Source organism: Babesia microti, chromosome II, assembly GCF_000691945.2.
Source record: "Babesia microti strain RI chromosome II, complete genome".
In the NCBI taxonomy this organism is placed as follows: domain Eukaryota; phylum Apicomplexa; class Aconoidasida; order Piroplasmida; family Babesiidae; genus Babesia; species Babesia microti.
The window spans coordinates 18,087-42,805 of record NC_027206.1 but is presented as its reverse complement, the minus strand read 5'-3'; the positions used below and the strand labels follow the sequence as shown (position 1 = coordinate 42,805).

The 24,719-nt window shown below is 38.4% G+C and overlaps 12 protein-coding genes and 1 non-coding gene across 13 annotated transcripts; 7 read left to right on the top strand and 6 right to left on the bottom strand.

Moving 5' to 3' along the window:
- Positions 1 to 99: 99 nt before the first annotated feature.
- BMR1_02g00130 (DNA-directed RNA polymerase subunit alpha) lies at positions 100 to 2,731 on the bottom strand (the record flags this gene model as incomplete). Its single annotated transcript, XM_012792347.1, has 9 exons — positions 100 to 243; positions 264 to 652; positions 673 to 851; positions 1,387 to 1,546; positions 1,568 to 1,781; positions 1,803 to 2,002; positions 2,025 to 2,280; positions 2,301 to 2,413; positions 2,434 to 2,731. 9 exons carry the CDS (start codon positions 2,729 to 2,731, stop codon positions 100 to 102), a joined length of 1,953 nt encoding a protein of 650 aa, XP_012647801.1.
- Positions 2,732 to 2,964: 233 nt separating this feature from the next.
- On the top strand, positions 2,965 to 4,895 carry BMR1_02g00125 (S-adenosyl-L-methionine-dependent tRNA 4-demethylwyosine synthase; the record flags this gene model as incomplete). Its single annotated transcript, XM_021483022.1, has 4 exons — positions 2,965 to 4,053; positions 4,076 to 4,294; positions 4,317 to 4,451; positions 4,539 to 4,895. The coding sequence occupies 4 exons, from the start codon at positions 2,965 to 2,967 to the stop codon at positions 4,893 to 4,895; spliced, it is 1,800 nt and encodes a 599-aa protein (XP_021337992.1).
- Positions 4,896 to 5,308: 413 nt separating this feature from the next.
- Positions 5,309 to 5,380, top strand: BMR1_02g00116. Its single transcript has one exon. It is a non-coding gene; the product is annotated as a tRNA-Asp (tRNA).
- BMR1_02g00120 (conserved Plasmodium protein, unknown function) lies at positions 5,503 to 5,853 on the top strand (the record flags this gene model as incomplete). The annotated part of the gene is made up of 1 exon (XM_021483021.1): positions 5,503 to 5,853. The coding sequence occupies one exon, from the start codon at positions 5,503 to 5,505 to the stop codon at positions 5,851 to 5,853; it is 351 nt and encodes a 116-aa protein (XP_021337991.1).
- On the bottom strand, positions 6,038 to 9,981 carry BMR1_02g00115 (Structural maintenance of chromosomes protein 6A; the record flags this gene model as incomplete). The annotated part of the gene is given in 26 exon segments (XM_021483020.1): positions 6,038 to 6,087; positions 6,108 to 6,199; positions 6,222 to 6,352; positions 6,379 to 6,525; positions 6,571 to 6,723; positions 6,744 to 6,851; positions 6,874 to 6,945; positions 6,965 to 7,099; positions 7,123 to 7,308; positions 7,329 to 7,550; positions 7,571 to 7,632; positions 7,653 to 7,837; positions 7,858 to 8,101; positions 8,124 to 8,199; positions 8,220 to 8,330; positions 8,351 to 8,524; positions 8,545 to 8,620; positions 8,643 to 8,788; positions 8,809 to 8,923; positions 8,946 to 9,103; positions 9,124 to 9,231; positions 9,252 to 9,360; positions 9,382 to 9,468; positions 9,682 to 9,805; positions 9,826 to 9,942; positions 9,963 to 9,981. The coding sequence occupies 26 exon segments, from the start codon at positions 9,979 to 9,981 to the stop codon at positions 6,038 to 6,040; spliced, it is 3,207 nt and encodes a 1,068-aa protein (XP_021337990.1).
- BMR1_02g00110 (Long chain acyl-CoA synthetase 5) lies at positions 10,937 to 13,592 on the bottom strand (the record flags this gene model as incomplete). Its single annotated transcript, XM_021483019.1, has 5 exons — positions 10,937 to 11,806; positions 11,962 to 12,308; positions 12,728 to 13,295; positions 13,316 to 13,509; positions 13,532 to 13,592. The coding sequence occupies 5 exons, from the start codon at positions 13,590 to 13,592 to the stop codon at positions 10,937 to 10,939; spliced, it is 2,040 nt and encodes a 679-aa protein (XP_021337989.1).
- A 47-nt stretch (positions 13,593 to 13,639) lies between these two features.
- Positions 13,640 to 14,744, top strand: BMR1_02g00105 (UDP-N-acetylglucosamine--dolichyl-phosphate N-acetylglucosaminephosphotransferase; the record flags this gene model as incomplete). The annotated part of the gene is made up of 8 exons (XM_021483018.1): positions 13,640 to 13,715; positions 13,740 to 13,903; positions 13,926 to 14,154; positions 14,176 to 14,317; positions 14,339 to 14,384; positions 14,405 to 14,547; positions 14,568 to 14,631; positions 14,652 to 14,744. 8 exons carry the CDS (start codon positions 13,640 to 13,642, stop codon positions 14,742 to 14,744), a joined length of 957 nt encoding a protein of 318 aa, XP_021337988.1.
- Positions 14,745 to 14,748: 4 nt separating this feature from the next.
- Positions 14,749 to 17,498, top strand: BMR1_02g00100 (Ribonuclease Z; the record flags this gene model as incomplete). The annotated part of the gene is made up of 7 exons (XM_012792341.1): positions 14,749 to 15,651; positions 15,672 to 15,860; positions 15,881 to 15,972; positions 15,993 to 16,997; positions 17,141 to 17,192; positions 17,215 to 17,279; positions 17,303 to 17,498. The coding sequence occupies 7 exons, from the start codon at positions 14,749 to 14,751 to the stop codon at positions 17,496 to 17,498; spliced, it is 2,502 nt and encodes an 833-aa protein (XP_012647795.1).
- On the bottom strand, positions 17,554 to 18,720 carry BMR1_02g00095 (TAP42-like family; the record flags this gene model as incomplete). The annotated part of the gene is given in 8 exon segments (XM_021483017.1): positions 17,554 to 17,601; positions 17,622 to 17,675; positions 17,696 to 17,796; positions 17,817 to 17,967; positions 17,987 to 18,029; positions 18,051 to 18,100; positions 18,122 to 18,328; positions 18,349 to 18,720. 8 exon segments carry the CDS (start codon positions 18,718 to 18,720, stop codon positions 17,554 to 17,556), a joined length of 1,026 nt encoding a protein of 341 aa, XP_021337987.1.
- Positions 18,721 to 18,865: 145 nt separating this feature from the next.
- Positions 18,866 to 20,138, bottom strand: BMR1_02g00090 (Ribosomal RNA small subunit methyltransferase H; the record flags this gene model as incomplete). The annotated part of the gene is given in 8 exon segments (XM_012792339.1): positions 18,866 to 18,908; positions 18,929 to 18,969; positions 18,992 to 19,186; positions 19,207 to 19,479; positions 19,502 to 19,597; positions 19,618 to 19,777; positions 19,797 to 19,945; positions 19,968 to 20,138. The coding sequence occupies 8 exon segments, from the start codon at positions 20,136 to 20,138 to the stop codon at positions 18,866 to 18,868; spliced, it is 1,128 nt and encodes a 375-aa protein (XP_012647793.1).
- A 62-nt stretch (positions 20,139 to 20,200) lies between these two features.
- Positions 20,201 to 20,689, top strand: BMR1_02g00081 (hypothetical protein; the record flags this gene model as incomplete). Its single annotated transcript, XM_021483016.1, has 4 exons — positions 20,201 to 20,366; positions 20,387 to 20,460; positions 20,481 to 20,547; positions 20,568 to 20,689. 4 exons carry the CDS (start codon positions 20,201 to 20,203, stop codon positions 20,687 to 20,689), a joined length of 429 nt encoding a protein of 142 aa, XP_021337986.1.
- On the top strand, positions 20,673 to 21,911 carry BMR1_02g00080 (hypothetical protein; the record flags this gene model as incomplete). Its single annotated transcript, XM_012792337.1, has 4 exons — positions 20,673 to 20,846; positions 20,867 to 20,919; positions 20,940 to 21,039; positions 21,063 to 21,911. 4 exons carry the CDS (start codon positions 20,673 to 20,675, stop codon positions 21,909 to 21,911), a joined length of 1,176 nt encoding a protein of 391 aa, XP_012647791.1.
- BMR1_02g00075 (conserved Plasmodium protein, unknown function) lies at positions 21,981 to 24,647 on the bottom strand (the record flags this gene model as incomplete). The annotated part of the gene is made up of 6 exons (XM_021483015.1): positions 21,981 to 23,044; positions 23,066 to 23,379; positions 23,432 to 23,558; positions 23,579 to 24,080; positions 24,392 to 24,549; positions 24,572 to 24,647. 6 exons carry the CDS (start codon positions 24,645 to 24,647, stop codon positions 21,981 to 21,983), a joined length of 2,241 nt encoding a protein of 746 aa, XP_021337985.1.
- Positions 24,648 to 24,719: the final 72 nt, after the last annotated feature.

The following is a 24,719-nucleotide window of genomic DNA, read 5'->3' as shown; positions in this document are numbered from 1 at the left end:
TAGTTATATATTTGGCAGATATTTTTAAAATTTATTGGGAAAATAGTTGAAAATTTGGTGTATTTGCGATGAAAAGGTTGGTAAATAATATACAATAGTTTATTCAACTGTGGCATTGCCACCGGTGTCAAGTGATTTGCAGTGATCAAGTAACATTTGGGCGCCCTTCTCCGACAGATTTGGTATGAGTCTGATCTCAAATTCCCTAAACCTGAGGACGTCCATAAAAGTCTCAATTCCGCACTAAATGAACTCGGGCATACATCATTGAGCGCTTTAACGTCATCAAAAGAAAGAGGTATTGACGTAATCAAGTTATTGACAGGATTGTCTGGTGCTCCAGTTGTGTCTGGATTGTACATATAGTCATCACTCTTAATCTCAACTGCCTCTGCATAATCCTCCTTTTTTAATTCGCTGGAGAGCCAAGACACGTGGTCTAGATCTGGTTTGACTGGTTCAATTAATGGGACATTGATTGGAGCCTGTGGGAATTGCTGGATATCCTTTATGTCATCTTGGGAGTATCCAAAATCCTCCGGATTTCTACTGTTGAATAGGCCTGTCTGATGTAACATTTCAATCTTTGGCCCGCCCATCAGTTGGATCTTGCGCATGAGCGAACCAAATTTATCAATCTTGACCCAAGAATCTGCATGTGTGAGTTTATACCCTTGAGCTGTTCGTCTTCATTGTCAAAATCCACATCAGTAGAGACCTGACGGATCAACTCTTTCATCCAAGAATCTACTTCCACGAGGGAGAACTCCAAAATGGAGAGAGGCGTGGTTGATTCATCAGTCCACACTTCGAAAACGAGTTGCTCCTTTGGGTCTGGACATGTTTGAGATCTGCATTAATGAGAAATAATTTTAATGAACGAAACTAATTAATTTTATCACGCAAGTATGTAATCTAACAACGTTGGATTCAAATATCATAACATTGCAAGTTTTAAGGTGTATACTTTTAAACCCAAAACATTGCCGTTCAAATTATAAAGATATATTAATGCGAATGCGTATAACAAGCAAAAAATATCAAGTACTCTAGAAACTCCAACGCCCCCTCCCTAATCGATTAGTCCCAACTTAACGGAGGTTACCATTTAACCCTACCCTAGTCATAGCAGATATTGACTGGTATAAGCTGACGGGTTAAAACTTTATATGGAATGATTCTGGTGTAGAAATGATTTCATATGTCACAAATTCCCCGTAGACATGTAACTGTCAGCGGGAAGAATTTTTATACATTTTACACACATTTTCCATGTATACCCTGTGCAAATTTACAAATCATATATATACCCTGATTTATTGCTGATTTACAAGCAACAAATAACCATTAATCACGAATATACTTGCGTGAAGCTGTCTCACTTACTCGGCACACCACCTATTTCCCAGTAACTTATGTACAGCAAGCCTGACCATTCTGCATCCGCCAAACACTGCATCAATGGGATAAAATCCATCCTCAACTTCCTTAACTCTACGTCTCACACTGCAGGGTAAATTGCAGCCATCCATTTGCCTTAACAATCCTAAATAGTACATTCAATTACCATGCATATCCCCCACATACGCCCCTCTCCCCCATTCAATTTTGAATTCAATATCTAATTCGCCGCCCTCCTCAATATAGGCAATATGCGTTTCTGGAGTGGCAAGTTTCACGCTCTGAGGCCAATCCAGTGCACCAGCGCACAAATTGACCGGACCCTTAATGACACTTCTCACACGTGATTCCATTCCCGGCGTTATTGTCTCAAAGGCAATCTAAATGATATATGTGATTACATTTTTGGCAAACATGCCAATATGGAGCAAGTCTTCCCTGACTTTGTTGATTGTGGTATCTGGGTTCATGTTGTGGATCTTTATAGCCACTATTGCGTGCCCCGGAGACCTAGCCACCGCCATAGCCTTCATTAAAGATCCAATTGTCCAGCCAAACGTGTCTGGATAGGGGCCCAAATAAAACTTTTGATATCTACGTCCTGTATCAAAACGCATGGCTACCTGTATTTGGAATAACGATTATTGGAGAAGCCGACTTTACTTTAACTGGTGAATTTGGTGGAAGCGCCGCCCAGCCTTGAAAGAATCTCACATCTGCATACTTAAGTCCATCTCTATCTTTCAATGGTACCCATTCAGGCATGAATAGGCTTGGATTGTATGCTATGTGAGCCCCTCCGTCCTTAGGCTTGTATCCGTCTGGCCAATATTCCCTATAAACATCGATGATGCTAGCATAATTCTTCAACTCCGTATCCTAAATGAAATAATGCTTACAACAGCCCTTGTCTCGCCCCAATAGAGCAGTGGCTTCCTTATGGCGTATGGCGAGTAAAATTTGGGGGCCAATTCTACACTCAGTTTGTGGCTCCCAACGTCCTTCCACTGGCCTTAATTACAGTCGTTATACCTTGAGTTAAAATATGCCAATTTTGCCAGGAGTTTGTTTCACCCACAAAAAATCCTTTTTGTTTCAATTCCTTCTCCAACTCGGGGGATATGAGTTTTTGAACAGGGGATAATGTAGGCGGGTCGAGTTCGCCAACGCATACATTCAACGATTGTAATTTTAGTCCAAGTTTTGTATTATTGTAATATACATTTGGAGTTTTAAATGCTAATGTTGTTAGGAAGGTTATTGACAACGTAATTACATATACAATTCGAATGAGTATTTGTGGATGTGGCAATAATGACTGAAGGAACATGTAATATATTGCTAGTATGTAAACCCAAATGGAATTTTGTATTTAGATTTAGATATTGTTAATTTATTGTTGTTATTGTGTTCAAATTGTAATATACAGACACCCAAAGTATACTGAGGTGCAGCACAGTCACTAACAACAAACAACATATGATATGATATATAATTAGTAGGAGTGATAATTATCGTACAAGATGTGTAAAAATATGGAATTTTTGTTAGACATTTTATAAAATGAAATCTGTCTATATCGCATGGGCGGGGGATGGAACCTCAACTTTGGCATTTGCTCAACGCTTTTGGGGCATTCTGCAAAATACCAACTTAGAACCCATAAATCCTGGAAAAAGTAATACACATTTCATCACATGTGATGAATTAGTGACTATTGATGATGATTCTGGATCATTGAGTGGATTGATTGGAACTGACAAGGAAGACTCTTTGTTTATACTATTTATATCAACTTCTAGTTGTGGTTCTCCCCCCAAAGGGGCTCAAATTTTCTATAAACAACTTGAAATTTTAGCAGAAAATACACATAAAACTGAAAACTTGCTAAAAGAAGTGTCATATCTAATTGTTGGAATTGGTGATAGCCAATTTGGGGATGAATATTTTTGCTTATCCTCCTTAAAGATAAACAATTTCCTGCAAAAATTAGGCGCAACACAAATGTCTAAGCAAATCACTATCGATCGCAGATTTCATGAATTATACGCTATTGAAAATGATGTATTTGATAAAATACTGAACGCCATAACTAATCACGGAAGCGGTGAATCTGTATGGCATTCAAACGATATAATTGATAGCGTTGATGATATTGAAGATTTTGGAACTAAAACTGCTGAGATGTTGAGTGCCTTGCAAAAAAGGAATTTGATTAAAGAGGGATATAGAATTATTGGATCTCATAGCGCAGTAAAATTGTGTAGATGGACCAAATCCCATATGAGAGGTCGTGGAGGTTGCTATAAACATACTTTCTATGGAATAATCTCGAGTCGCTGTATGGAAATGACACCCAGTCTCGCTTGCGCTAACAAATGTGTATTTTGCTGGCGACATCACACAAATCCCGTAGGAACTAGGTGGAAGTGGAACACCGACGACCCGCAATTCATTGCAAAACAAGCGGAAGAGCAACATGTCAAAATGGTTAAAGAATTGAAAGGAGTTCTTGACATAAAAAGTGACAGGTTTGAAGAGGCACAGCATATTAAGCACTGTGCCTTGTCACTAGTTGGTGAACCAATAATGTACCCGCACATAAATCAGTTGATTGATATTTTACATACACGCCAGATATCTACTTTCCTAGTAGGATCGTATGTTAACACAGGTAACAAACGCACAATTCCCGGATTTGCTGAATACCCTCAAAAAAGTCACACAATTATACCTTTCTATTGATGCATTCGATAAGGAATCGCTCAAGAAGATTGATAGGCCTTTGTTCTCCGATTTTTGGCAGAGGTTTCAGCAATCAATAAGTATATTAGCAACCAGGGGTGAGAGGACAGTGTTTAGGTTGACGCTTGTGAAGCAATTTAATATGACCGTAACACGATATTTTTATTTAGGAACACGCCAATGAGCTACAAGATTTAGCTATGTTGGTAAGTTTGGGAAAGCCCTGTTTTATTGAAATAAAGGGTGTGACTTATTGCGGTGTGAATAGTGATATTACTATGGCCAATGTTCCGTGGCATGATCAGGTATTACACTTTGTAACAATATAATATGTCATTTTTATGATTTCGCGGTTATATTTGTTTTATGCTAAACAATAACGATTGACACAGGTTGTGTTATATGCTCATGCACTAATAAGCGCCAGCGAATGGGTTGGGACAAATTACACTGTAATTTGCCAGCATCGACATTCGTGCAGCGTATTAATTGCCAGTAACAAGTTTTTTTTTGATGGAAAATGGCACACTTGGATACACTATGATAAGTTTCATCAGTTGGTGAATTCGGGTAAAGATTTTGGCCCTTTGGATTATGCAGCGGAAACGCCAGAATGGGCCCTGTTGGATTCTAAGCACCAGGGCTTTGACCCAGAAGATACTAGGTGGTACAGGAACGGATCCAAAGCTAGTAATGGTGTAAATCGTCGTAAAAATGATTGTGGCAATTGTAACTGTAACAATAGTTAACTTTAGTATGAATCACATTAGTTTACAAGTATATAAATATATGATGGTAAATGCATAAGTAATAAGTTATATAGATAACATAATCTTTCTATAAACCCTTGACGATTCAGAGCTTTCAACTTTTGAATGTTCATATAAAATATGCTAATTACTGCAAAAATACTCTTAAGTGACATATACAATATTTTGGGGGATAAATCGGTATTGTAAACTTTTTAATCTGTATAAATTACACAATTAATTTATGATATATTGTAGAAGAAACATGATATTAGTAACAATTTTGTGTAAAGTTCATGCCGAATGATGGTATTTGATTGGGATGTAAGGCAACTTTTATGCTCTGTCACGAGAAGTAGGTGAAGTGTTAAAAGTGAGTTGGCCTAGTTATTGTGTTTGGGTTGGATCACCAGTCCGTGGTAGTATAGAGGCTAGTATCTCCGCCTGTCACGCGGATGACCGGGGTTCGATTCCCCGCCATGGAGGGAGGTGAGAAACCTTTCACTTTTTATTTTACTCCTGACATCAATTTGTCATATTTCACCATGAAATAAATAGGGTAGATCATACACATTTTGTCTAATTATTAATTGATAACGTCTCTACCATGACAGGCGAGTTCCCCGATGTTAATTCGCTCGCCCAAATAATCTCTCAGATATCAACTGCCCATTGGTCCCACGCAGACTTTACAGCCAAAGTAGAACTACTAGAGTCGCTCAAAGATAACCTAATTAATCAATCTTCCCGCGGTGATGACGGTTATTTGTTGAGCGATTGGTTGGATACAGCATTAGTATTTATTAACGAATGTGAGAACGTGTTTAACTGTCCCAGAAACGCAGATTTTGTCAATTTTCTGACGCCAAGCATCGCTAATCAGCTAGAGTATATCCGAGATCAACTTCAGGTAACCCATTTTTTACTGCCAAGGGCATTACCAGTGCAGATAATCTAACCGAGGGACAGATTGATAGGTTTAGACACACTTTCCTAATTGCAGCGCTAGGATTTGTTGCCAAGCTCAAACTTATCACTTATGTAATCGCTGCTACCTGTCACTAATTATCACTCACAATTTAAACGATGCGACGTGGACTAGTGTAAATAATTTACAGCGTAAGCTTTGGTAATTCTGGATACTATAGCTTATGGCCCACGTTGAATAACTTTGATATGTGCGAATAATTGTCTAGATTATTATCGATTTGCCTGAAATGTGTCTTGCAAATTCGTAATGTGGAGTCACTAGGAAAAATTGCCTATTAATATTTTTCCTGGCAAAGTCCAGCAACGCATCAATGCTACATAAATCCAAACACATACTTCCTCATACGGGTCGATTGGTCCATGTAAACGTCCAACTCATCAAATATGTGTATGGGAGAATATGTAATACTGGCCAAGCTTTGCAGAAGTGACAATTGGATGCAGGATCTTTCGCCTCCGGATAATGTCTATATAAGGGGGCGTATTGTACTACCTTGAGGTTGGTGGCAACGTGAAACTTGCTGAGTGCCTGTTGTTTGTTGAATATTTGAATGTCCAGTGTGTGTTGTACGTCATTGAACACTAGATTCCCTTGATAATCGCACACGGAAGCCAGAGTGTCTTTGAATACATGTTTTGCCTATGTTAGATATTTTTGTAAATATTCATGTTGAATTGGACCTACGATATTTTTGATTTCCTGTTTGATCTTGCAAAACTTTTCACTCCTCAAGAAAAAGTTTTGCTTGCCGAGTGTAAAGTTCTCAATAATTTCCTTGAGAGTCTCCTCCTTTTCCTGTAATTTCTGCTGGAATTGATCCCTTTCATTCTTCAATTCCTAAATCAGGTGTGCAATACCTGTATGTAGTCTTGAATTGTCGGTGCCCCGATTTTACCCTGAGAAACGTTGTCCTGAACCATCTTCTTAAGCAGTACCTTCCTCGCTTCAATCATGTTGTAATACTCCTGCCATTATCCATATGCTTGCCTGAATTGACAACTTTGGAGTCTCGTATTTGTCAAACTCTATTCCATCAGCATTCATTTTCCTTTCAAGTAGCTAGATTAGTTTTACTGACCATTATTTTATCCTTGGCTTTGGTGCGGTTGGATCTGAGCTGTTCAATTTGTTCTAAAAGGGATATCTTTGATTTTTTAGTAGCATCCAAAGTTTTACTCAGATTGTCCAGTTTTGTTTGCCATTCTCCATAAGACTGGCGATCAATTTGCAAATTACCTTTTTTAGCTGCGACACATCATGTAACACTGTATTAAGTAATGTGGTATTATTTTTTATCTTTTCAAAGTGCGAAACCTTATCGTGATTGACTTCATTCAATTTATCTTCAACATGTTTTAATTTACATTGCAATTCGTTTAGCTTGAGTTCATATTTTGATTGTAAGCTATTGCTCTCCTTTTCCTGGTTGATCATTGTCTTACAAGTGATGAATTGCTGTCACATGAATGAGATAGTTTTGACTCGAGAATGAATTTTTCCTTATACAACCTCGTTTTATCTCTTTTCAAGTCATCAATTTTATTCTTTAAGCTCCTTTGTTTATCGATCAATTGGTTTATTTTAAAGTTTAAATCCTCCAGAGATTCTGTAAGCTCAATCTCACTTTTTACATAGCTTTCCATACATGTATTGCTTCCGATGGCCTACATTAGTGATTTAGTACATTTATTTGGATGTATTTCGGTGGTTTGTACTCGTATTCATTGCATGCAGGGAAAAAAAGTGCTGTATCAGTTTTATCTTACAATCATTTATGCGCTTCCCGTACCCAACCTTATCCAACGTGAATCCAATTTCCACATGCGTTTCAGCATTGGACAAGGCACGATACATGTCTTTGTAACTAGAGAATACGGCTGTGGTGAGGAAATGGTGAAATTTTGCCAAAAAATGGCATAGTACTTCGTCCATATTACCAATATCAAGGTAGCTACGTCGAGAGAGTCCTACCTAAATAGCACATTATCTAGCTTAGGTGTGCTATCGTAATTTTGCATTGACAATTGGAATAGATTTGTTTTGACAATTCTAACTCGCCCATGAGGACATGAATTAGCTTCTAGCAAGTGTCTGATCTTCTTTCCATCACTCTCACTAGCGACCAAATAGGCAAATACTAATTTGCCAATATGGCGCTCAATGATAGATGGTATATTTGTGCCACAAACGCTCGATTTCAATTTGATTAGCCGGCCTGAGTAATTATTATTTCTTGCCTATTGGCCCTATTGGCTTGGCGTCAAACTCTCCAGATTTGGCCATCTTTTCAATCTTACTGGCGACAAAAATAACCTAATTGGGCTCTATTATACGTTATAATTGTAAGTGTTTTTGATTTCATGCTCCATTGTCTCACGGTCATCTTTGCAGGAAATTCTTTTAATTGTATTGCATACTTGGTGTAGCTTATCTAACACGTTTTTCTGGGTAACTATTTAAATACCTTGGCAAATTCTAACTGTCTCAAATCCCCATCACAAGATGCAATAGTTGAATTAACATTATCATATTCTTCCTCCAGCTTGCACAGTTCACTGCTGAGCTTGTTTAATTCACTGGTTAGTAACTCAGATTTATGTTTTTCAATGGAAAGGATTGTATTCTTGTTGTCCAATTCCTAAGTCGGGGCATATTTACTTGTGATTCTATTTGCGATATTTCCAGTTTGGTCTGGTCTATCTCTCTTTCGATGCCTTTTTTTTGGTTATTAAGCCTGAGTAATTTTGTTGTAATACCGCAAAATTTGGGTATCGAAGGATATAATTATTTCATTCTGAGTTCTGTTGGCTTCTTTTAGTGATAAGGCTTGGTTGGCCAGGCACTCGAGTTGATGTTTTATGTTGCCAATTTGGCCCTTTGTCAAACTAATCTCATTTTCCAGCTGCATAATCAATTAGGTACCCTTTTTATATCCTCATTAATATTCGAGTTATCGGCCTCTTCTAGCCTCCTATTGAAATTTTCAAACTCATGCTTTGCATCCCTCAACTCTGCCAGCCTGTAATTCAATTTAGCCCTAAGTCAATGATACGGTATACTGCTCCCATTCGCCTAATTGGTTCACAAATTGCTCCACTGATTGGCAAAATTCTTTCAATATGTTACGCTCTGGGACTAAGCAAGTCTGTTTCCGTTCAATCTCCAGTTTTGTTTGCTCCAAATTGTTTTTCTCGAGTGACATAGCGTGGCTCATCGTCTGTTTTAATTGTTTATTACATCAAGGCCAGCTGCGCTCATGTAGTAGTTGTAGAAGCTGTGGCTGGTGGCGTGGAGGAAGAAGGACTTGCTAAGCTCCTGATCCATGTACACTACAGGGCTCCTTATCTGCATTAAGTAAAAATTACATTTATTTTAACTTGGTTCAGGTACTCTGTCAATTTGCGTTTGGATATCTGTTCCCTTTTTTCTTTGCTTCCCTTAATGTAGTAAGTTGATGAAGTTCTAGTTATACACCTAAGTAACTGATCATTGCACCTAATGATGGTGAGGTAGGGGCCCCTGGCGTTAAACTCAAAGGCATCTGGCCCAGAATTCGATAGGGTGACTTCAATTGTAGCGGTTCTGGGTCAAGTTTTGCACGGTAAATTGGAGTAAAAAAATATTTGTGTGTAACACACATTTTTCAGTGGATAATTAAATTGATTGGTGTGGTAACATTTGAATATTTCAATAATTACATTGTGCATTATTCTGTAAAAAGTTGTAGATTTATTTGCTCAATGTTAAAAACTTGAACTAATATGGATATAAATGACGATGTAGAAATCAGTTTACCGATTATGTGCTTCTGGTAAATGATAATCCTTGATGTAATTAGCTAGCGTCGAGTTACGTCCTGCACCTTTTCCATCCAAACCGAAACAAAGGGCGATTGCTTGGACAATTGCACTCTTCCCTTCTAAATAAAGATATACATACGCCCATTCTTCCCAAAAATGACATTAAAGTTGGGGCAACATTCAAACACTAATGATTCGTGGTTCAAAAAGTTCCTTAGTGACACTTTTAAAATTTTCCCAGTAGTGCCATCGAAGCCTAGCTCAAAAATAAATTACCTCCCAATGGGTTAGGCATGATACAGCTACACCATGTACACTATATTATTCCCTACTCAGGTACGCCTATGTCTATTCCTTATAAAAACAATTCATAGCTATGCTATATTAAAAGGTTTATATAAATATGCGTGTATATGTGCCTTTGTTGTCGATAGGCATTCATAATCAATACTTTATGTCAATATTGTATATAATCAATTATTATTGATAAATTAATCCATATTATAATATTTCCAAAAAATCTAAACATAATTATTATACTGATTTAAAGACTAAATCCCCCGAAAAGATGAGCGTTGTTTTCATCTAATAATTATTATGTACACTTTCATATGTATCAACATTACCCTTAACTCTAGTCTATGATAACTACCCTAAACTATAAATACTACCTTATGTGATCAGCAAATGTTTCCGTAAACCAAAGATTTTACCATCATCCTGGAATTATTAACATTATACCCGGTGTGGGTCCAACCTCAACCTTACCATATAATTTGTGGGTTTTCTAATTTATACGTCTAACACTCCACCCATTATCTGTCACAACATCCTCCAAGCATACCTTCATAATATCTGCATCAAGACTAAAATCGGGACACTACATATCAATGGGTAGAATTTTATACTAAAGAATTATTATTGGTATGACATTCAATTCCAGTTAACACTACAATTAATATACCAGTTGCAATAGCTTTACGGCGCTTAGATATAACGATAGGTGCTGAGGGATTAAACCTATCCAATACGTTAGGCTCAGCTGACTAGGGGCGTTTGAGCTTTACAGAGGCATTCTATTCTGGCAGTGTAGTAGGGAGACCTTAGCTTCAGTCATAATACTTATGCTAATAGACTGCATTGTTCCGTGCCATGTTATACCACATTAGGGTTGGTGTGCATAAATGTAACATGGAAAAGTAGTGGTGAAAGTTTCAATACATTTTCAGTATATTAGGCAGAAGGTGAGGTTAAGGCTGCGTCCCCTTCCGTGTCATATCGTAAAGTCTCTGAATTACCTCCATGTATCTTTTCCTAGCCGCCAATCTCCTCAATTTTGAAGTGCTGGTAAGCATTCCATTCTTTGTGTCAAAAGGTACAGGTTCCAAATGTATCTGTTTCACAATCTCAAACCCTTTCAATTGAGCTTCTCTGCATACTGTAACTATACTATCCAAAATCGCATCCTTGAAGAGCGGATTTTCACATAGGAGATTGATATCGTTCGGTGCATTGTTCTTCTTAGCCCATAATTTGCCATAGTCTGGATCGGGTACCACTATGGCAACGGGAAACTGTTCTGTGGACAATCCAGTGACGAACGATTGAAGAACAAATGGGCTTCGGGATAGTGTTGATTCAAGTTTATCGGGTGAAATGTATTCTCCTTGAGCCAATTTGAATATCTCCTTTAGTCTATCAATGATAACTATAGCGCCGTTATCCAACCTCTCCACTATATCACCAGTGTGCAACCATCCATCCTTAAAGGTCTGTTCAGTGGCTTTGGGGTCCTTAAAGTAACCTGCAGCAACAGATGTGCCTCTTATCAGCAATTGTCCCTTGGGATTATCAGTAGTGGCATCCAGGTCAAACTCTGGCACAGATTGTATTTTGTATTCAAGGCTAACACAGGGGGAACCTACGTTGTTTGGTTGTGGGTCTCCAACATCCTGGAAGAAGCCACCGGCACAGATCTCCGTTAAGGCGTAACCGGAGACAATGCTGTCGGAGAAGAAGGCACGGAGGCAATTATGCACGTTGCAATCCAGTGGGGACGAACCGACAAAGATAAACTTTACTTCTCCTCCCAAAAGTTCCCTCAATTTCCCAAAAATTATCTACCTGACAAGCATTATCAGTATATTCATGCAATTCAAAAACTAAAGCAATAATAAGTAGATTGTGAATTAAAATAACTAAAACATTGTATGTAAATGCATAGTATCGAAATGGCCATTGTATTGTGTAATTGGGGTAATAATGATGCACTTACCTTATCATAAAATCCATGCTCACAGTTTCCAGTGGCCTTGATCCGTTGTAACTTAATTGAGAGGCCGCGGTAAAACAGCGCCCTTAAGATGAAATTCTTCTGCTGGATATTGTTCATGACGCGATCGTATATACGCTGCAGCAAACGTGGGACTGTGGTGAATATATACGGCTTTAGCGACTGAAAATCATCAAGTATCGTCTTAATCTCGCCCGAATAGACACCGATCTTGCCAGAAATACAGTAAACTGCATTTACAAAGCATCTTTCAAACATGTGCGCCAAAGGGAGGTATGATAGGTACACCTTTAACGAATCCGGTATTGACGTAATTCCCCTTAATTCAACTGAATTATCTATTTTCCGTATTTTATGTTTTATAATCAAACAATATTACATGGCAGATAATCATATGGAGATCAATAAAAGTATATTTATCATCGGAACGGCGCAACAATATATTAATTTCACGGATGATGTAGTTGTATTTATAATCTATAATAGTTCAAGTAACACATTTGAAGGAAACAACCTTGAAATTAATATAAATTACCGTGTTATATTAACAAATAAATGACAATAAGACTGTTTGTAATTTCACAACAAATATTAACGGCAATATGGTAAAAGTAAAAACTGATGTGACAATATTATTAATAGGAAGAACATAAATTGATGATAGTAAAAAGAGTAAACCAATGATATCCATACCACTCGTGATGTATAAATGTAAAATGTGTTTAATATAACGAGTGTAGAGACTTACAGGATACAAAAACAGAAGTTATAGTAGTGGTGAATGCCTGTTGTGATATCACAACTCCCTTTGGTATACCAGATGTTCCGGAGGTAAATGATATAGTGTGTATATGATTTGGCGTGGCTGGAGAGAAATGCCTTGGATGTGCCCGTCCCAAATCAATAACATCCCTCCACAACTTAATTTCTATACCCAGATCATTATGCTCCAGTTGTTTAGGGATAGGGTCTTCGGTTACTATTATGAAATACTTGAGAGCAAACTCCGTAGGATTGGGGGAGTTTCCGATAGCTTGCAATATGTTAAGTGCAAGATCAACACTTGAAATTATAGTGGTGAGTTGGGTAATCTTCATAATGTACCGTGTGGATTCAATGCCCAAAGTGTCGTAAATCGGTACTAAAGTTAGGCCAAACCCATTACAGGCAATTTCTGCTATTAACCATTCAATACAATTGGGAATGTAGATCCCAAGTGGCTTAATAGGTAATAAGTTTGGGAATCCTGACGGTTGTTCAACAAGACAATCTAGATGTAACAATGCGCTGCCCAGGTTATTGCCAAGATTTTCAGCCTATATAAATACTACAGTACTGCGGCATAGGAGATGAATTCAAATTCAGAAAATTTGTCATTGAGCAACCGTCTTCGTTTGCCCAGGCAATCAGCTTCTGGGTTTTTGGATTTACCCTGTTGAAAAATGTCCCAGGCAGTTTTCAAGTGGTGGTCAGTCTTTGAATCGAAGAGTTTGTTCACAGACAGGGGATTGCGGTACACCATCGAACAATCTATGTTATTTAAATCAATTACTAGGTGTTTTGCTATCCCTAAGTGGAACCGAGTAGTGGTCCTTGGCGGTACCTGGGATCATTAGGAATCCTAATTGGGAATTGAAACACCCCACACACCAATGTTCGTATGTTCTTCTTTGTCTTTATTCTTATCTCATGCACAATCGCAACCTCTCTTTTTTTACCTTTATTATGCACTTACGGTAACACAAATGTGTAATTGTTAGGTTTTGTGGGCCGAGATATCAACAAGATAGGCTCCCAAACGCTAGTGCCAGAACCAGGTAGTATACCTGCCTGTTTGATCTACTTATTTACACTTTTTTGCTTGTCTGGTGAAAGTAAAGAGCTCATTGCAATATTTATATCTCTAACACTAGGTCTAGTGATTGTAGGAAGGCAAGTATATTTAGGGGCTACTTGACGATATTTACTCATTTGGTTGGGGTACTAAGGTCGTACTCCCTCTAATTTGCTGGATTCCTTCACGATACTACCTAGCTAGGCCCAAGTTTTTACGTGTAAATTTGTTAAATTATTTTAATCTATATTTACCAATTAGCGGGCCTGCAATTGTGATCTGGGAGGTGGCAATTGTGTGTCTATATACATTTATTCCAAATGCAATAAATATATATTCTGGTATATAAAGTGATATCTCAGGTATAAACGGACTGGAGGTTGGTCAGTCACTTGTTATCTGCTTGGCAATTCACGGATTCGGATATACAGAATGCAGTCAAGTTGTGCGATTTTACGCTCTGTACTTTATCGCAGTATGTTTGAGTTTGTTATTATTCAATTGGTAATTAAGTTTGTGAAGTAGGCACCCTGCCAAAATGTTTGTGGGTGATACATTCACCTGTTTCGCCGTACGTATTGTGTTATGCAGGGTATCTTCTTTGCCAATCTCTTCCTCATAGGCTACAGTTCGCTCAAATTGATAATGTTTTTTATGCCGCAAATCGTCAATTTTTTAGTATCGGTGCCACAATTGATTGGATTGGTGGCTTGTCCCAGGCATAGGACTCCGCAGTAATATAGCTTTAATCCAGTGTTAAAAATAGTGGTTTGCTAGTGTCTAGCGGTGATCTTACGCTTGTAAATTTGGTGCTAAAAGTATGCAAAATTTTATGCAGCTAACTGGTCCAATAGGGGAGAGGGACTTGGTAGCCCTGTTGTTGGTGGTACAGGGCTTAGTCGCTATATGCGCACATCTAATTGTACAGTAGCTGCATGATCTGTTCCCTTGTGCCGCTAGTCTTGGTGGTTCCGTTATGTAAATTAGATCTAACGCTTTCTTTTGTACATTCTAACAATCTTGATCGCTCTAACCGTTTGTTTTTAGGGCCTGAAAATGCAGAATTGCCCAGATCCGCCAGCACAATTGATTCTGGTAAAAAGAAATCGTTAGGCCAGCACAATGTGTTAAATAATAGGGTTGATAGTGGTAAAAAAATGACTCCTAGTGATAAATTTGATCTTCCCAAGGCCAAAGGTACAACAGGAGAATCCACAACAGCCAACTTGAGTGAGCACATTAAAATTGTGGAATCTTTTGTCAACAAAATTACACATGCTTGGAAGTATCCGGGATTGAAGGAAGAGACCCATAAAGTATTGAATTTGTTCAATCTTGAATTGACCGATGAGGGCCCTAGTGCTGATCATGGCAGCAAGATCAGATTGGAATCCCAGCTCGATGGATTGATGGATTACAACAACCTAGAAAGGAAGCTAGAAATGTTAATTATCAAGAATTATGACAAGGTTCAACAGGAACTGGGTGAACTGGATACACTGTTCCATAAATTGGACAAGGTAGATATATTTGCGGATGCATATAACAAATCTGCAAGCCAATGCAAAGATAATCAATCTACTGACCAATGCACTGAAAATCCTAGTATTTTTAATCTGATTGTCAATCGGCTGATGCACAAGTCGCGCCAATTGAACAAGTCCCTCAACAAGTTTTGCAACAAGTATTTATTCTCCAGCAGAATCATCAAGTTCCTCATTAAAATTTTTTTCCCTGTGTTCAATAACACTCTTAAAGTCAAACAATTTAATGTAAACGACATTTTACACTTTTACGATGTTCCATTAAGTGAAAATTTCGAGGGGGGAAACATTCAGGTAACATGATATTTACTTAGATATACCGAAACGGCTTGCCATCTGGAAAGAAGGATGCCTGGCGTTTAACCTTTTTAGGCACTGGTTCTAGGCGTGTAACAACTACTCGTGGTGCATCATCAATAGCTTTTGAACCCAAAGGGAGGAATGGGCCAATTTGGTTGTTCGATTGTGGTGAAGGTACAAGGCTCAATTTATTAAAACAAGGTGTAAGTTTGTGATAAATTAGTTCAGTCCCACAAAGGTGGAGAAGATATTCCTTACCCACTTACACGGGGACCATTCACTGGGTGTATTCTCCTTTATTAGTGACATTTCCAAGTAATTGATGTGGTATTTAGGTGGGGAAAGGTTGAGATTTACGGTCCAGATGGGATTGGAAATATGATAAATTCTGTTCATAGTGCTATTTCACGTTGCTTTACCCATAAATGTGTCATTAAGGAACTAAATGATGTCGCTTACGATCCACCTACGCACGAAACATTCAAAATCTCAACTCACACAAACACAAGTAGCGTTAATGGTGGTATAAAGGCTAACAAAGATTTGAGGTACAATGTTGTAGAATCTCACAACATAAAATTAACTGCTGTGCCTATTAGGCACAACCTACCAACTGTAGGTTATGTTCTCGAAGAATTGGAAGTTTTAAAGGGTAAAAGACCTAGGATCATTTGTTTGCTGCAGGATACATGCGATGCTACGATGCTATACAAATTTATAAAGTGCCCTGATGTGGTCATACACGAATCCACATATTCAACAGTCACTCTATCCGGTACTAAAAGATTCATTTCACAACGAGATTTAGGATTGTTGGATGAAATTGTAGTGGATGAAAGCGCTAGATCGTGTTACGATGCTGCATCGGCTCTTGCAATGGATTTGGCTATTTCAAAGCGTGCTGGGGCACTAAAGAGGATTCCTAATGATTTGATACGGCAACTGGCCGAAATGAAGGAGAAACAAGCCATGGTTAGCCATAGAACGATCTCCAAAGATAGAAATTCTATTTTAAAGTATCATCTTACGTTGTTGTATAACTTGAAGAAACGGTTGGCACTCTTTGAAAATCTAGTGATGGCAAGCAATAACATCTCAGATAGCATGGTTAATTTGAAGTATTTTTTGACTTTCCAAGAGGAAAGAAATAACATTTGCTCCCCTTTTTCATCGCCTGAACTTGTCAAATTTTGGCAGGAGGCCATTAAACCGCAGCTCAACCAATGCAAACTTACTAGTGCCAGCATTAATGCAGGTACTGGTTGTGATAATCTATTGCAGGGGATCATTGAGGATATTGTGTGGATTTATGGGCATTCAACAGAAGCTATGGCGGGAAGGTAAACGTTTTCTCGTTAATTTAATAATTGTTTTTATATTACTCCTGCCAATATTTGTGTGCTCTATAAATCTGCTCATTTTAACCTGTGATAATGCCAAAATATTTGTAACTAAATATTTTTGCGATAATGGTGTAATGCAGATTGGCAGGGATGTTGAGGGCTAAATCGTTGGTATTGACCCATTTCTCATCGGTAAATATTGTATTAACAGTAGAGGTTGCCAGGAGACAACAATCTGGAATCAATTCTAACCATGAAGAGAATCGAATCCAACGCAAGGTACCAGCGAAGGTTTTACTTAGACGGGAGATGGAGTTTGCCGGGGAAAATTTGTCGCTAGATGCTAATGGTAATGTCACCACCTTGCCTAATGTTAATAATGACACCGTCACGAATAGTGATAATAGAATTAGTGCTGGAGTCAAAAATAAAAAAAAATATTGCCCAAGAGTCATTGCAGCCTGGGATGGGTTCTATATAGATGTACCTCCGCATTAGCGCGTATTCGTACAATTAATATGTTTGTGTACATTAGGATAATGCTTTCTTGCGATCAACTTATGTTGCGATTTTTGTTACCAGAACCCCAGGGATGATCATCCTACATCACTAATTCTTTACCTTCCAGTTATCCCATTCCCTTGCATCATTCGTATCATTGCTACTGGCATCGGACTTGATATTCGTTTACGTACCGAATTGCTGGCTAATCGCCCCCCATTGGTGGTCTTGCCGATATTCAGTTCCATGTCCATTTCAATTTTTGCGCATTCAGCCAGTGTAATTGTTGGCATGTCTGCGTTAGGGGCACATTACTATGGCCTGGAATGAACACATTCCTTTGTAGCCTAGTTCGTAAATCACTCATACAAGGGATTTTTGATGCATTTGAAATTATAGCGTTTGTATATGTTGGTGAAGTGGGTTCTGTTGATTGCTTGGATTTAATTCCAAGGATTTTTAATTCCTAAATATATGACTTATACCCTATCTATGGATTGTAGATGGCTTAGGGACTCTAACCTAAACCTAACTGACTTATGATGTTACTTTGTTAGCAGTAAAATAGTTAGCTCACGAATTACATATTCATCTCTGTACTGAATTAATTAAGCGTTTACGTTGGGAAAGAGAGGTGATATAATATCATCTATGGCAGGATCAAATGTATTGTTATTCAGCTTTAGCGAAAGAAGGTGGTTGATCTTCTTTCTAGTGTCCATATCTTGTCTAGCAAGTGCGACCTTATCAGTACGATTTCCAGGGATCTCAACCATGAATTGAGAGCCTAAGTTTGATAGTCTAGTACCAAATTCCATGAGGTATAGCTGAATCTATCAGTGGTTACCTTAGCTTCGCTAAGCAGTGCCGATCTGTTATCTAGAGTGGGTAGCTCCAGTAACAAGAAACCCAAAAAGTAGGGAATAGCAACAAAGGCAAGCCTAAGCGTGCTTACATCATCCAATTCCTCATTCTTAGGCATAATACTCAATCTATCTGCATATTTTTCGAGTGTAAAGAATGCCTTTAGCAACGTAAACAAAATGCGATACTTAGTAGGCTTGGATTCCAAGTCTGCAACAGATACAAATGGTATGTTATCAACTATTTCGTAAGAACTAAATAATGCATCGATTTCTATATCAAAATTCTGGTTCAGCCAGTAAAGTCGCCAATACTGGGTAAACGATGTGTGGTACAATCGTAGGCACTCCTTCATGAGTAATGAATGTGGTGCCGATGGTATTTACTCGGTGTTTTTCCAATACTAGCAGGAAAAAAATGAATGGCTGGTACTATATACGGCTAAAAACTGGATACGGTGGAAGAATTAGGATAGTTAGACAGGCACCCTCACGAAAAGGTTAGGAAACACGTTCAATACATCTCATTTTGGCACTACGAGACCTAAATAATCATTTTTATACCTGGGATTATCGGAAACTTCACTAGCAGAAGGTGTGATACACTATATGTTAATTTTTGCTTACCTTTTTAGTTACAATCTTCCAGTTTGGACCATTTTGAGGAACAGATAAGTTCTTAAAAGCATGCTTTACCATCCTATCTTCCAGTGAATGGTAAGAAATTATCACAATCCTTCCATTCACACCTACTAGTGCTGGACAAGCTAATAAAAATTGCTCCAAAAAATACAATTCGTCATTTACGACCATGCGAAGTGACTATATGGCAATGGGTCTACCTGAAATATGCGAGATAACGTCGTGTAATCATGCCTATTTGCCACCTTAGTATCTTTGCCAATAACCCATGTATCTAATTCGCTAACTTCAGAATCTTGGATTGATCCGCAAACGTCTAATTCGTTGTTCCGCAATGATTTATAGGTGTTGTATTTATTACTGTCGATATACTGTTTTGAAATATCGGTGTCAAATGGGACATTTCCAGATAATCCCTTGAGAATAGCAGATTTTAAGTCGTATGTTGTGGTTATTGGCTTGATTTTGCGATACTATCATAAACTATTTGCCTACATAAACTATCGATCGTGCTATTGTAGCAGAACTGGGCTCCTCGCCAAGCTCGCGAAATAAGTTGTATAGCCTTTCCTCAGGCCAATTGTTTACAATCTACATCAATGGTATAATACATATTGAGCCGTGTTGCAACTGTATGTATTTCCGAAATTGGAATTTGAGTCGAATAATGGGTTTGACATCCTCATATCAAGTATTCCGTTTTTTTTGTAACTAAACCCTCTATTCGGTTCCTCCAATTGATGAGTAGATACACCCAAATCCAATAGAATGCTGAATAAAAGATTATTACCCCGAGTATCCAGTTGTTGGTAGTGAATGAGTGGAAAGTAGTGATTCTAACTGTCCGAAATTGCCTAAAAGAATTGTTACGCGGTCTTCAGAGAGATTTTGTGCGAATTTAATGGCCTCTGGGTCCCTATCAACGCAAATAAGTGAACCCTGACGTAAAATATGTAATTACTTGATCAGTTAACGATGAAATGATAGCTTTTGAGTGACCACCTGATCCCAATGTGCCATCTACGTACCTTCCGTGTCTATTAGTCACCAATGTGTTTATTGATTCACTCAATAGCACAGGTTTATGTGGCTTATATGAATGTGTAATGGTTATGGTTGTCAACAGCAGCATTAAATTAAAATGCATATGACATACCCACAACCATACCTAACTGGGCCTGTGTAGTAGTGTCAATGATACCGAATGATGCCACAAATATTGAATGTGTAAAAAACGGTAGTTGTGGCCCTGTTTCTGATGCTCTGTGGAATATTAAATATCACACTGATGTAATTTGTGTGATTGATGACGTAAAGCCGGTGCATCGGAAGTTCTTGATTGTCATTTATTTTTTGCCAGGTAATTGTCCAATCAATCAGGCCTGCTTTACCTGTGGATCGGTGATCACACGCATAGCTTAAAAGATTTGCACTTTGCAATCCGTTCATTTGAAGTAATCAAATAATAACTTAGGATACTTTCGTTAGTACCTTGATTGGCGACATAAATTCAAATTCCTCCGACATTGCCAAATGGCTGTGTGAGTTCGCTATAATTTAGCGCATAAAATTAATTTGCCTGCTCTAGTCAGTTGTAATGTTTCACTCAATAGCAGTGCGAGTTTAATTGATCTGAATGAAAAAGTGCTAAAACTGCTTAATGACAATGGATTCCTTCAGTAAGGAAGCATTCGGGTTTTTTGGATCAACCAACGGGGGTAATTCCGTCCATTCAATACCGCAAACTAAACTTGTTAGTGACTCTTTGGAATTGTACAAATCAATATTGTCCAATTGCGTTGAATCTTGTTCACAAGCAAAGCTAATTTCAATGATCAGAGTGAGGAACCTATGACTCAGCTGCTCAGAAATATACACTCCTCCTACCAAGCGTACTTTTTGGATATACTAACGTAGGTGCTAGTTGATTTAGCATGGAGAATGATAATTACGAACACATGACATACATAATGGAGGAGAATTGTGAACGCCAAGAAAAATACTATGAAAGTCTAATCGACTCCTCAAAATGTGTAAATCAAATAATCTAATCTAGCTAGACGTATTTAAATCTTACCACAACTCTAAAATAAAAAAATTACTTGGCTATACATACGGGGCCCAAATCGCTAGACAATCTAATGGGTATATCACGGAAATATTGCGTGAATGGAATAGAAATAAGCTTATTATTTCTGGCTTAACTGGCTGTGTGGACAATTATTGCCCAGTTTTGACTATTGGATTCCAAGGGAAAATGGATTCCAAAATGTCAAACTGGGCCCGTGTTGTCACCAGTAAAGTGAAGGGATTCTTCCAGCCTATCATACGCGAGACTCTAGATTCGTTTGTCATTTTTTACCGCACTTCCGAAACAAGAGAAGTTTCTAGCGAATTAACCGTGACATACCCCGGTGATTTGAATGTCAATGGTTGTCAAATTGAGTATGTCGTACCGCAAATCAGTAATCCAGTGTATGCCAGCATACTGCAGGCATCAAAGGACTTCATTTTTGCTCATTCTAATGACTTGGTCAATTGTGTTAGGGAAACCATTATCAAACTATACAAAGTGATGCAGGAAATTGAACAGTGGATGCTAAACTATCCACCTTGGCCTAAAACATGTGATGGAAATACACTCAGAGGACTGGTAAATATCAGTAGAAGATCCATAATTTGTAGTATGCTAGTCTCAGTTCAAATTGATGCATGCAGTGCCCTTAGGGAAGGGCTAGGAAGGTCGGTGAAATCTGTAATTGTTGAGCCATCTCACAATGTGTACATGCAAAATACTCAGCAACTTTGTGCCAAACTGCAAAATGCAATAATGGCACAACTGTCCAACGGAGATAAGCTGGTAGATGTTGTCTCTCAGGCAACAGAACATTGCAAACTAGCATAATTACAGGTCTTACATACGTTGTAATTTGTAACTATTCATTATAACACATGGCTCATAACTAGCATAAAATTAATTTTGTTCATCCACAGACAAAGAACAGGGTTCGCCAGGAATGAGGTAGCAGTACATAAAATTGGCATCAGGGACCTTTAAAGTGTCAATATACTTGTCGCACGGTGGTACGATGTAAACCTGCAGATTATCGTGTTGCAACAATGCCACCCTATTCTTGGTTATCAAGTAATCACAAAGTTTATCGTACTGGACGCTATCCTGCCTGGTATCAGCCCCCAATTGCCATAGAGAAACCCTTGCAGACTTATCCAATAGGGTGGACAAGCGCTCAGGATGTGCGCGCTGGTTGACATCCAACGTTTGGGGTATGTAAATAGTGGAATCTCCAGATATAAACACTGCAGATACTTTGCAAATTTCTTTGCCTCTTTTGAGCAATTGGCACACAATGGACTGGTGTTTTGCCCTTTTCAAATTTGTTGTATCAATCTCGATGGATGGTGGAGTCCTCTTCCTCGGCGTGGTGTCAAATGAATCCTTCGGGTATGAATCCCTAATCATACGACCAAACCTATCAACTCTGGGCGCATTGTACCTGTCAAAATCTCCATCCGATCTCCTTTCGCTGTAACCTCTGCCTCTTTGCCTATCGTATCTGTCCCTCCTAAACCTATCGCTGCCGCTCCTCTGGTCATCGTACCTCGGTCGATTGCCATTGTGTAACGTAGACACCAAATCATGTATACTAGAGTGCTTAGAGGAGCCTGAAAGAAATTCTTCCAGTAGTTTTTCGCCTTCCGGCGTGGCTTTTAGTGCCGAAATTAGTCGTTGTTCAATATCTCCATTTGATTCCTGATCTATGAGACTGCGCTGTTGATTTTTTGCCATTACAGTGATAAAAGACGACGAAAAATCGACATTCATGACGTTGCTAGAATGTGAAGAAGCTGACAGTGGCACTGCCAACAGCTGATTTCTGGCCTTTATTGCAGATTGTATGTCTTGGTATGAGACAAACACACAATTACTCTCATTCAAGCACTTAAAATTTGTAATTGTGCCAAAAGATCCTAACAACTCCTTCACTTGTGATACGTCCGAATTTAACCTCAAAATGTCTAGATTAAGTGCCGTGATACCTCCCAAATTTCCGATCCATAATGTATTCGTGGGCAAATAAGGGGCAGTGTGCTGTATTGACAGATCTGGGTGTAATTCAATCAAAGATCTATGTGCATCCAATGATTGCTTCCTTGTATTGAAACACAAGTGCAACGTAAAATTTTCGGGGATCCCCTGCTGCGTTTCATTTAAATCGAGCAATTTTCCGTTGGTTAAATCTGCAGGGTCAAATAAATGTACTTGGGGGTAGGGGTAGCCACAAGAATTTTTAATCCAAGTTTCCAAATCAGGAGTCACAACTGATGCATTCAAATCTTGTAGCAACAAATACCTATGTTAGCATGCTTTAATTGTGGGGTTTATAAAGTGGATCTTCATGTTACCTTTGAACAAAACCGTGTTTCTTGTGCAAGTCAGTAAACTCTTGGTGCCTATCAATAATGGATTGCGTCTCATTCCATTGGGAAGGAGAGGGGTTGTTTAGAAGGGAAAGTATTGTCTTTTTGTTGTCTAAATGATTATCAATTTACCTAGAATATACTTGTCCTTGTTCTTAAAGAGGTGCGATGGCGGGCCGTTGGGCGGAGGCGGCGGTATTCCCATGCCAAATAATGAAGGATTGGACTTGAAATTGGGAAGGGGTAAAATGCTGGAATTGTATGCTGGTCCTCCTCGTCCAAACATGTAATTGGGCTGTGCCTCGGGTGGAAGTGGCGGCGGAGGCGCAGCTAATTTGCTCAGTCCAAACATATTTGTTGAATCTACCCTAGGGGCATATACAACTTGAATTTCCCTATTCATAAGCACAAGTCCATCCAATTTATCCCGAGCTGTCTTAGCTATGGCCAATGAACGGCAAATGACGTGCAGTTTGTTGGTTTCGAAGGTGAAAGATTTCTTAAACAATTGCGGGTGCAGCAATAATAAATTGTTGAGAACCTCTAAGTCCATTTCCGGAGGCAAATTTAGTATGTGCAGACTCTGTGAAGGGGGGCAATCATGCGATATGCGTAGGAAAGGGACAAAGTCCTCCTGCATAAGTTTATCACATTTGAATTGGGTAGCTCAAGCGATCAGATCCATTAAATGATTAAGAAAATGCAATCATAATTCATCTAATGAATTATAGAGGTGTGCAGTTAATATAATTATATAAATTTTAGAATTGATTCCAATTAGTGGAAACCTATGAATAAACAAATTAAATGGACAATTTTTAATTGATTTTATGGATTAAAACATAACTACAATTCGATGATGTTCAACAATCGTCAATATAGCATTAGAATTAACATATTAGCTATGTCGATCTGTAAATAATTTGAAAAAGTAATGGTGGTTACCTGTATTGCTCCCTCCTCATCATCATCCATAGCAGAATCATTCTTGGAATTTGCCAATCCAGTAAATTTTGCCGCCAATTCATCCAATATCAAAGTAACTTCGTTTTCGCATTCATGTTCTTGGCCGTCAGAATTGCCATCCGATAATTCCATATTGCCTAACGCTCAATTTATGCTTACCTTGCATAGGGGACTCCATCATATCATCACATATTTGATCTATTATCTTCCCCTGTTGTTCTAAAAGTTCATCCATGTCCCCCAGTGAGTTTATAGGTACAAAACTTTACAAGATCAATAGAATCTGCAACGCCCTTGGCAAAAGTAT